The sequence below is a fragment of the Thermobia domestica genome, chromosome 5 (assembly GCF_964235325.1).
Source record: "Thermobia domestica chromosome 5, izTheDome1.hap1.1, whole genome shotgun sequence".
Lineage (NCBI taxonomy): Eukaryota > Metazoa > Arthropoda > Insecta > Zygentoma > Lepismatidae > Thermobia > Thermobia domestica.
The window spans coordinates 59161380-59173386 of record NC_137458.1 but is presented as its reverse complement, the minus strand read 5'-3'; the positions used below and the strand labels follow the sequence as shown (position 1 = coordinate 59173386).

The following is a 12007-nucleotide window of genomic DNA, read 5'->3' as shown; positions in this document are numbered from 1 at the left end:
TAATATAATAGATGAGAATAGTTGTTCCGCTAATAACTAACCATAGTCATCCTGGGTAACTCGATCTATACCCCGTGGCCTATACATAACACTATCAAATAACGAAGAGAAAGAAGAAAATTTAATATTATGTCTATGTTCTTCCGGTGTCATGAGGAAAACTCAGTAAAAGAAAATTAATTTAGACGGCCTATGCTCTAGTGAAGAATTCTATAAAAATAATCGATGTAAAATATAGTGTAATTATGTAATAAAATAATTAAAAATAATGTAATTTAATAAAATGTAAAATATAATTGAAATACACTATTCGTAAATTTTTGATATCTTGTTGCCTTATCTATTATGTAAATGAGAAAGTTACTTCTTCATCATGCGCTTCAGATATTGTTATTCGACTAGAATTGAAGAATTGAAGATACTTTCCTCGTGCTTTTTTGCAATAGATTCATTCATGTTTATCTTTTAAAAAAATGCCAAAATGTATTTCTTGCCTTCTTTGTTTATTTCATTCTTTCTATATAGAGAACAGGGAGATGAACAAACATTGACCAACTGGCCTGCACATATGGTTCGCTCCTTCTTAACGGAAGAAGAAAGATATTCTGTTGAAGTGTCAAATAACAAAGCAACACGAAGGACTCGCAGCTTCCAGGCTACTTTTTTCTTCGCCAAAACATTTAAAACATTCCATTCCTTACTCAAGTAACGGAGATCAGCTTTTACTCACCCTCTCCTATTTTAGCTGAGAGCTGTCATGGAGTTCGAATTTGTTGGCAACATCGGATTTCAGAAAAAATATCTGTTTCACTACCATGTAATGGGCGGAGAAGGGTAATAGGTCAATTTTCTGGACCTCACCCTAAGGCCGTCATGAAATTTCCAAAAGTCTAATATAAATATACAATCCTTAATTAACCTATTGTTATGAGGTGTATCCCAGTTTTAAGTAAATGAAGAAAATCTTGGTTTTTAATTTGTTATAACAAAAAAATTCAAGTCTTCCTCATGCCAGTTAAATGTCGGAATAGTACATCACAGTTTCTAACTAACCTTTGTTCATGTCCCTTTAACCTAGAAGAGAGATTTAGTTACGTCTTCTATCGTAATTTCTGCTATAGATTATCCATCTTGTAAATCTGTGTACTACTTACAGTTGTAGGAATAAATTGCTTGTACTGAATCTTGCAGTATGAAATCTTTAAATGGATTTTGAGCTAGTTGCATTTATTATTCTGTATTCTTGTTCTTTCAAATAGATAGATAAATCAATATGTTTGTGTCTTATTTTATATTCAATTCATTTTATGTACCGTGTATGTAGAAGAAATTGTTGTAAGTTTGAATTTAACTGAATTGGAATTTATATATATATTTCAGGTTGGTGGTAAAAACTGTACAACTATTCGAGAAGAAGTTCGAGTTGACTCTGAGGATTGTTGCAAGCAGGTAACAACAAGATCACATTCAACATCATCTCAGATTGTTGTAAGTATTGCATGAATGTACATTAGCCATACATTGTATGTACGTTCTGATCCGTAATGAAATGCTTAAAATGAACCAGAAAAGTGAAATTTAACAAATTTGAAATATAAAATGTGATGTTAGTTTTAATTAAATGCCCAGTAACATTTCCCAGTTTCCAAGAATGAAACAGTTCCACGCAAAAAAAAAAAAAAAAAAAAAAAAAAAAAAAACCAGATATATGAACATTTATAGTTGAACGTAATGTTATGACTATTCTTACTTTGTAACAGTATTTAACTATGTAATGTTTTTTTCAAAAGCCGTTCGTGCGCTTATCGTCAATCATTCAAATAATGAACTCATAAGTCAAAGAACTCACATACCTGTTTGTCTGTTTCTAACACTGCACTCTAATTTCAGTCATTCAATATAAAAAAACAGGTGGCCAACTAAATGAGTTCTTACCGTTCAAATATCAATGTGAGTCATATGTTCGTAGCGTGTTTATGGGTAAGGTTCAGCACCAGACTCCCCCTGTACCACAGAAGCCTATTTGACGAAGTATATCTCATCACACTGTATGGTCCTTCTCCAACGTTCCACCAATGACACAATCCCCTGATGATACCAGACTGCAGGCTTTGAAGCAAAGAACTCAGTAATGTCCGTTTTCACATCAACCACGGAATGGAATTGTCTGCCCTGCAGGAAGTGTGCCATAGAACGAAACAGATGAAAATCGGATGACACAAGGTCGGGACTGTAGGGGGTGGGTGGTAAAACTTCCACGCCATCCATGTCCACAATTTTCTGGTGGACTCTCCTAGATTTGTGGCATGGAGCGTTGTCAAATTGGAGGAGAAGTCGCTTTCGGTGCACCAGTACTGGGTAACGACGGCGAACAATGTCGTATACTCGTTGCAGCTGTTCAACGTACAATATCTACGGCATGGCCATGTGGAACGATCTCCCAGTGCACAAGACCTTCGAAATTCCACCACACACAGAGCATTGTGTTCTCTTCAAAACTCCCCCATTGTACGACAGGTCGCGTCTCGGTACCTGGTCGAAGCCATTGTTTACCGGTGTGAGGATAACGAAGAAAGATTCACTTTTCGTAATTCGTGATGATCCTCTGCCAAAATCTGTCGTCATTTGGGTTTCGAAGGAGTTCTTCACAAAAGGTCACACGTTGTTGAGTTTGAGCTGGAGTCAACTTATAGGAAAACATTCTCGGTTGCCTGGAGCGAAAACCAAGTTGATGCAGATGACGAATGACACTGGTTTGTGATGACTGGATCTCATCCACCAACTGACGGGTACTTGCTCCTGGGTTTCCTTCCACAGCTTTCAGGATAAAAACATAAACTGAAAGAAGTACATCAAGTGACTGACGAAGAGCACAGAAGCGGGTCTTGAAATATTATGTGGTCAAATACTCATGCAAAATGAGTACTCATAGCATAACGTTAAGAGTAATTACCAGATTTATTTCTCTGTTACATTTGTAGATGAATATTGATAAATGGAAAATACATTTTCCGTAATTAAAAGCTTTTTTTCTTCTTTTTTAATTCTTGTCGTTGCGTTTTTCTTTTCTTTTTCTTTAAAGTCGTTAGTAATAGCACTTATTATTTACATACGTAATATCATCAACAGTAAGTTATACTTCATTTCAAAATCACTTATAAGCGCTTCCCGGTTATATATACTCTTTTGTCCCTGACTATTTAAGGCAACTTAAGGAAAAATCGGTTTTAATATATTTTTATGTTCTAGAAAAAAAAATCTTTATGTTGGTGAATATTAATGAGAAAGCAATTTTGTTCAATCCTCGTAACCAACAAAACAAAGCATTCTTTCATTTCAATTCTATTTTCATAGCAGCAGGTGTGACCAAAACAGACAAGCACCAGTCCACAGTCGACACTATTGCTAATCACAGTTTATTTGAATTAAAGCACTCTTATATGTATGATGTTTATAAATATTTAATGAGTTTTTGCATATTTTCATTTAGTTAGTTAGCAATATTTACATGCTTGAGAAACTGAAATCATCAATTCTCTTGCGAAACTTAGTGCTCCGATAAGAGAATCAGGGTTGCTGGAAGTAAATATTTTATTTAGAGATGGTTTCTATATGTTTTATATGTACAATTGCGTTTGCTTATCCTGAGTATTTGAACAAACTGCCATCAACCCGTCAGGATTTTCCCCTGTTGAAAGAACAGCACATAAGCCACCCTGAGAAACTACGTTATTAACGGACAGTGTGCACTTGTGTTAGAAAGAAGAAACATCAACTAGTTATCTACTCCTGTAGAATATTGTGAAGTAATTCGTTGGAGCTGCTGTTCTCCCTTTTCCCCCCCTCTTCAAATAGTACAAATAGTGTGGAAAAGTGTAACGATGAAAAAGTGAAAGTTTATAAGTGAACCATGATCGAAAGGGCATAGATAGAAATTTGTTAAATATCTTGAATTATTATTTGAAGTTATAATCTCTTTAAGTTTTTGTGTGCTTTTTATTATATTTGTATGATTGAAGATGTCTATTTATGAATATTTAAAAAGCTTCTGTGATAGTAGATACCGAAAAACACGTTATCCTAGCCATCTCTGTAACTTGATCCTTGTTTAACTTGGTTACATTTCATTCCTGCTTTATTCCTATGCCCTTAATGTTAAAATTATTACTATATATCATAGCTATCTAGAATTATAAATTGTGTGTTGAAACTAGAAATGTATTTTGGACTAGATACATGATTAATCCTTTTGTCTCATATATTTGAAACATCATAAAGCGCATTTCTCAAATCTTTTGAATATTTTTCGGAGTCAGTGATGAAAGACCTTGTCAAGGGGAAACCAAAGCAATTTAATGAAAAATACAGAGGACAATATTGATGTATGTGTTTTTCGTCGAAAAGTCTTAAAATCAGGTTCTCTAAACCTTTTTTCCAAATGACAGTCCAGTACTTATTTCTCAAATCCACTAATTTTGTAATACTATTGTAGGGTTTAAATGAAAAATTTTAAAATTAACCTTATTTTTGCCAAGTGGGGGTGCAAACACACTATTATTTTGTGCTAATTATTTTGTTGTTACTGCTACAAAAATATTTTTACAAGGATGACCTAAAACTATTTATTTGTATGAAATATTTTTACGGAGAAAGCAATTGTACTAAATGAATTGTCTTCAAAATATTTACAAATTAGAAATATTAACATGCTGTAATGAACCCTTTTAGGATTTCCATTTCTTGAGATGAATTTTAGGCTTTCACTCAAACAGCTACTGCTTCATTACTATTTATCGTAGGGTCATGGTTCATACCTTTTTTTTTTTTCAGGATAGAGCATACTTTCCAACGGTATTACTCGCTTGTCCGTATTATACACCTGAAACGGGAAAGTCGGGAAAAGCCGGAGCACTTTTTGAAAATACTTCGAAACTTTTGCGCCCCTCTGGCCCGAGCCTGGGTTCACACGCTGTCATGTACATAATACGTGTGCAAAATTTCAATCTTTTATCTTGAAAAGTAAGGTCGGTAGAATTTTGGAAAGTTTGAAGGTGACCCATGTTTTTGATATATATATACAAAAATACTTCAAAAATATACTGCGTCATTTGATTTAGAGTCATGGGTCAAACACCGTTTTCTTCAGTATAACGAGCCCTTACCAATGGTACCACTCACATGTCCGTATCATACACCTGAACCGGAAAAATCGGGAAAAAAACGGAAATTTTTCTGAAAAAATCACCCCGTCGGAACACATGCGTCCCTCGGACCCGGACCCGGTTTCACGTAAGAATCTCAAAAAAAAATTGAGGAATACCCTAGGGTAAAGACAATTCGTATGGAAAGTCTCAATTTGTTATCTTGAAAACTAAAGGCGTGATTTTTTTTTTTTTATTTTCCTTAACAATGAAAAAAAAGTCACACCCCTCCGCCCTCCATCAATAGTTAAAATTGCCACTGTTGGTCAAGTGACAACCTTTCGTATTAACGAAGTACCACGTCACCTTCAAAATGTATGTGTATGGTAGGTGATCACGTAGTGTCATATCATTGAAGGTCTGTTTTTCAATATAACGGTGGACGATATACATATCGTGATTTGAGCCGCGGTGGCTCAGTGGTAGAGCGCTCATCTCTGGTACATGGGGTACCTGGTTCGATCCCAGCTCGTACCCAGTGAGCTTTGGGTGGACAAACATCATGTGCATGGGTTTTCTGGGGTGGTTGTATTCCCTCCCGCTTTCTGAATTCCACCATTTTATTATTATCGTCATATACACTTAGCCTCAGTGTATAATGTGGGATGTAAAACTAGAAATTTTGTTTCATCGTAATAATGCAAATAATTTCTCTACTGAAAGAGAATGAATGTGGTGGGATTACGGATGAGCTTTAAGAAGTTTGGGTTATGTGTCACACGTTCATTGAAATGTTATAAATAGTAAGATCGGTGATCATTACTATCCGAAAACTTGTTCTCCAGACTTAAGAAAGATAAGAGTTGAAGGAGGTCATCTACCCATTTTTATTTTATTTTACAAGTAGTATGTTCATCACTGTTAAGAAAAATTAAACAAGAATAGATACAATCTGCTACTTAACAGTTTATGTTTTTCCTATAAAATACATAAATTAATAAATCAAACCAATAAATACAATCCGCTAGTTAACAGTTCATGTTTTTTCTGTAAAATACATAAATTCATAAATCAAACCAATAAATACAATCCGCTAGTTAACAGTTCATGTTCATGTTTTTTCTATAAAATACATAAATTAATAAATCAAACAAGAATAAATGCAATCTGCTACTTAAGTTTTTTTTTTTTCATAAAGCACGAGTTAATAAATCAAACAAGAATAAATATAATCTGCTACTTAACAGTTCTATTTTTTCTTATAAAACACATAAATTAATAAATCAAACAACAATAAATATGATCTGCTACTTAACATTTCATTTTCATATTTTTCCTATAAAATACATTAATTAGTAAATCAAACAACAATAAATACAATCTTCTACTTAACAGTTCATGTTTTTCCTATAAAATAATAAATTAATAAATCAAATAGCAATAAATACTATCTGCTACTTAACAGCCCATGTTTTTCCTATAAAATACTATAAATTAAAAAATCAAACAGCAATAAATAGAATCTACTACCTAACAGTTTAGGTTTTTCCTGTAAAATACATAAACTAATAAGAAAAGAAACTATTCCAGCAGAATAAAAACTGTCAGCTGCACCAGATTACCAACGAACGATTATTTATCCGTTTTTTTTTTTTTTCTTCAAAAATTGTGCACAATAATTCGCCTCCAAACTTGTCATTTTATTAATCTTAATATGATCTGTCGATTGATATATGTCTTATCTCTAAACAATATCATAGTAATACAAAGATTACGGATTAGATCATATCTCATTAACTATAGTGTATACTGGTGTTCTGGTAGTGTCATGATTAAAAAGTTGATTTTCGGACATCATAAGATTTTAGGTTTACAAAAATGAAACTTGTTATCAATTTTCTCGAAAACTACACATGAGAATTTACACACACGCATATCATTTTGTGCAGCTAAATGAAATTTATCGATTGTTATATGTATTATCTTTTGAATTCTTTTTACTGAACGTTAAAATATTGTAGAATGTATACTACTTACTGTGAGATGGTTTCATGAATATAGGATTTTCCTTTGCTTTCAAGAGGGACACGGTAACTAAGTGGTAGAGCGCTTATCTCTGGTCCGTGGGTCCCTTGTTCGAACCCCGGCCAAATAAGTTTATAGTTGACAACATTGTGATCGTGGGTTTTCTCCGGAATACTCCGTTTCCTCCCACTTTCTTATTCCACCAATTCTTCAATCATTATTCACTTGCCTTAATTATCGTCTCCATTAGCCTAAAGAGCATAATTGTGGGACGTTAAACTGAAAGATTTCATTGCATTTTCATTTGTCCCTTTGCCTTCAAACAAACTTACTAAATAGGAGTCGTGAAGTGTATTTTGTTATTTCCCAGACAATAGACGTGCTTCTTTAAAGCACTGTTTTATCACCAATTTATTTCGTGAATGAATTTAAATTCATAAGAACGAGAATGAAAGAAATACATTATTTTCTTTTGTCAGCATTCATACATAATTTCTGACATAATTCTTTGTAAAGAACTTCAGTATGCAGTTACGAGTTTGTTTCTTGAATCAATAAATTATTGATTAGAGTTAAAATTCTTTTTTCAGCACCAAAGCTGTATGAGGCAGAACCGAACTTTGTTAAAATGGAGTCCGAACCAGTATTCTATTTTTTTATCAGCTTCAAACTTAGTACGCACGTCGGGATCACACGCACAGGAGTGACTCATCCATAAAGGGATTATTTAATCGAAAATTGATTTCGACTTATTCATTTAAATCATCTAGTTATCTAACTAATGAAATGGTAATCAGGATAGTAGTTTTCTGAACTTAATTAAAAGTATATAAATAACTCTTAACATTCCAAATGTACTAGTCAAGATAATGTGATTACAGTTAAAATACGAGTGCAAAATTGAAAAATTCGAATTGAGTTTAAAACCTGTATCTAATAAAATCCAATGAATGGTACTTGAAAGAATTTCAAAATACTATTAGCTTTCTTCAAATGTTCTCGGGTAGTACCTCAAATTATTCTCATTTCAGAACCAGTGATCCTTTTGCTGGTCTTATCTTCATAAAATCTGTAAAGAATGTTGAATATTGGTCTTGGAAAATTTCAAGTTACATACAGTATTCGCCTGTCTTGTAAAAGAAAAGTTAATTCTTTCCATATATGATGGTATTCGTATCTATCAATTATCTAGGAAGTAAGTTTTCCATTAAGAAAGAGGTGTTGAATGATTAAATAGGTACATATTACTTACTAACTAAAGGTATGCGTATCAAAAGCATCTAGATGGTAAATCTTAACGTGAACGTTTCAGTTAAACAGCGTTGCCTTCTTTAGCACGAATTCTTTTCAGAAAATTAATGTTGCTAGACTGACTTTATCATCGTTGATTATATTGTAAAAACGACTTAAGTACTTCCAGAATTTATTTTTTATTTTTATTTTATTCTCTTTGTAACTATGCCAATCTCCTACATCCTGTAAATGTACGTGTTTCCTGTGAAGCTATCAATTAATAATTAATGAACCATTGACTTAAAGTTTCGCTTGCTTCACCTTTCTTCTATTTTTACTTCACTGATAACCGAATTTGGGTACGGAAAATTGGAAAATTTTAAAACTGTCGTCTCTTCAAAGCTTTTGTATCTTCAAACCAAATTTTAAGAATACAGTAAGGATAATCAACAGTAATGTAGTTAGTCTAGCTATGTTAATTTTCTGAAAGAATCCCTGCTAAAGAAGACAGTAACTCTTGTTTTTAGTAAGTACAGCTTTAGTTAATAAGAAAGAGATGTGCTTAATAGTAATAAAACACTGAATTTACACATTTATCATATGTAGTCTAGATCTCCCGCTGAATAAATAATGATTTTCGTTTTTAATGCAAGAGATCCAGAGTCGATTCTTAGTGGGAATATCTGTGGCCCTTTCTCAATTTGCAGACCCGCTTCCTCGTTTGGTGATGAAGGGAGACATTAAACTCACACATATAACAATATCTATAGTCTAATGAAGTTTTTCTGCTCAACCAGAAATCAAACCCATAACCACATCAAAGTGGGGGTAACTATTTGACAACTAGGAAACCCAAGTAAAGATAGTAACCACGTACAGTTCAATTTTATATTATATTTTAGTGATGGCATACTCGCTGGTCTTTTAGCCAACACACACACGCCTTTGGTACACGTGGTCTCGGGTTCGATTCCCGATGGGAGAGAATTGTAATTTGAACGGATTACAGTGGATTAGATTCTATCTGAAACAGTAGGTTCATGTGTCATACAAGCCATGGTATTGAAAAGGGACGCTAAATTTCAAAAAATTAACAAACAAAGCCATTTTGCTTAATAATTTTTTTCTGTATTTCGTAGGAGAATAATACTCTCGTGTGTGAACTTAAGAACTCTGCTCCGGGTAATTATTCCTTAGAGGTAAGTATTGCTATTTTTGTATTTTATTTTTCTTGTGATACATGTATATGTATACTGGGTGCTGAAATATTGGCGACAACGGACATAGCCATGACGTAGGGGATCTCGAAAGAAACGAAATAATACAGAGGTAGTTCAGCCTACGTTTGGCCCATTTCGTTCCTTCCCCCTCCCGGGCAGAATGGACTCACCCGACATGGCTCGTGGCGTCCTGCAGTGTTGTGCAGTGGCTTCCTGTGAACGGAGTTGTTTTTCCGCGCGGACGACAATAACGCACAAAACAGGACCATTGTTGTGAGTGTTGTGTTAAATTTGTTTCCAAGTGTGTGGGTTTCCGCTCTGTGACCAAAATGCCGCCCAAACTAAGCCGGTTTTGGGAAGATTATGTTGCGGCTCTTTATGACGCCCACTTTAATGTTTGTCATTAGAAAACAGTGCAAGAAGAATGGTTGCAACATCAGTTTAAGTGGAATAAAAATGTTATTAAAAAGTACAAGGGCAACGAAGCTCCACCATTTGGATCACCAACGAAGTTGCCTAGGAAGCGGGAATGCACCAAGGCACCTCCACCATGCAGAGGAAACTTCGCAAAATGGCAATGCAAGAAAATCCGCCAACACAAAGGTGTATGACTAATCGTCTTGACGTGTCTTTGGGGACTGTGAACCGCACGGTACACCATCAACTCAAGCTGGAAAAAGTCATGAAAGCTCGCGGCCATCTTCTCACGGATGCCTACCAAAAGGAACGAAAGTGTAACGCCCGGAAGCTGTACGAGCGGTATCTGGCAAAACAAAGGTGGATGTACGTTGTAACGCTCGATGAAGCATGAATTTACCTTTCCGACTACGGCAAACCGAGAGCCATCATGTACCGAGAGAAAGGCGGCAAGAACTTCAGAAGGTGGGTCCGTGTCTGTAAAGAATTCTTCCCAAAAGGGTTCATGGTCGTTACTGGCTACTGTTACCGAGGTAAACTGAAGATTCGTAGGGTGGCGAAGAACTGCAAAATAAATTCGCAGTATTTTCAGGAGCAGATCATGCGGCCGATCTACGAGCTTGAGATTCCAACAATGTACGGAAATGACGCCAATCTGGTGCGCATTCACATGGACAAGGCCTCATCACATACCTCACGATCGTCCCTCGCATTCTACAGGGAGATGGAGGAGGCAAGTGGTATACAGGTGATACCTTTCAATGAGGTACCTGTTAAATCTCCAGATGCAAGTCCTATGGACTATTGTGGATTTCGATTGCTGAAGCGGGCTTTGGGAAAACGGCGTGTGACTACTGTGGAAGAACTTTTAAAAGGTGTGCAAAGGGAATGGGACAATATTCCCCTCCCAGTTCTTCAGAGAAGCCTATTACAGTGGAAATTACGCTGTCGGGCTATTGTTAGGAACAAAGGGAAACACATCGAGCACTTACGGACCTGGCGCCATGGATTCTTCTAATTTTTTAGGGAAGTCGAAATTGGGCAAATGTAGACTGAACACCCTCTGTATGTTTATAAATATAGAACGGGAAATGCATCTTTTCCAAGTTACAAGCTGCCGAAGAAGATGGTAAAATAACTACAAAACTATGCAACATACCGTCGTAATCAGTTAAAGAAATCACTTAGGAACTAGTTTTTATGTAAATATCCATGTTTCAGAATTTTGCAATACGCCCAGGAGATTTTGATATGAGGAAATATTGTGAAGTACAGAGTAGGCATACATGATAGTTACTTAAAAGATAACATTTACAAGTCATCGGCGACACACAACATATTTTCTCTTCAAGGGAAAGTTTTGGTAAAGTCCGGAATACTTTTTTTTTCTTTCTTAAAATATTATTTTGTGACTTTCTAAAAGGCTATATTCAGGAACTTGCTTCTGATTAAATATAAAAATTACAGAAGACACATGACATTTAAGAATTCAACAATCATTTAAGACTACAAAGACGAGTGATTATAATATTATTTAATCGGAAATGAATTATTGTAAGTAAGTAAGAAGGAGGGCTTGGTTAAACAAGCTAATCCACGAGCGAGAAACACAGTGGGAACACTTAATGTCGGAACGATGAATGGACGAGGAAGACAGAAAAATCTGATGGAAAGAAGAAAGTTGGGGATGCTGTGCGTGCAAGAAACAAGATGAAAAGGTAATGCAAGAGAGCAAGGAAGTGGCTACAAGATGCTGTTTAGTGAAGCAAATCAACAAGGAAGAAACGTCCAGGGGATCGTTCTTTCTACTGATCTGAAAGATGGAAAGAAGACACGTAGGTCAAGGAGAAATTTGATCGTCAAACTAGCGTATTTTACGGACGCACCTTAATTTTTAAGCATTTTTTTAAATACCGTAACATTTTTACCATTTTTATTATTATATTGCAAAGCCAGACTAAAAAAATCTTA

The 12007-nt window shown here is 35.0% G+C and overlaps 1 protein-coding gene across 2 annotated transcripts in view; it reads left to right on the top strand.

Annotated features, from left to right (window-relative positions):
- Positions 1-12007, top strand: part of LOC145685927 (uncharacterized) — a 196326-nt gene that overhangs the window by 131841 nt on the left and 52478 nt on the right. For both annotated transcript variants that reach the window (XM_081758701.1, XM_081758700.1), the window contains 2 exons: positions 1381-1488; positions 9539-9598. In XM_081758701.1, coding sequence (XP_081614827.1) covers positions 1381-1488; positions 9539-9598 — 168 coding nt within the window. The remainder of the gene's footprint in view (positions 1-1380; positions 1489-9538; positions 9599-12007) is intronic.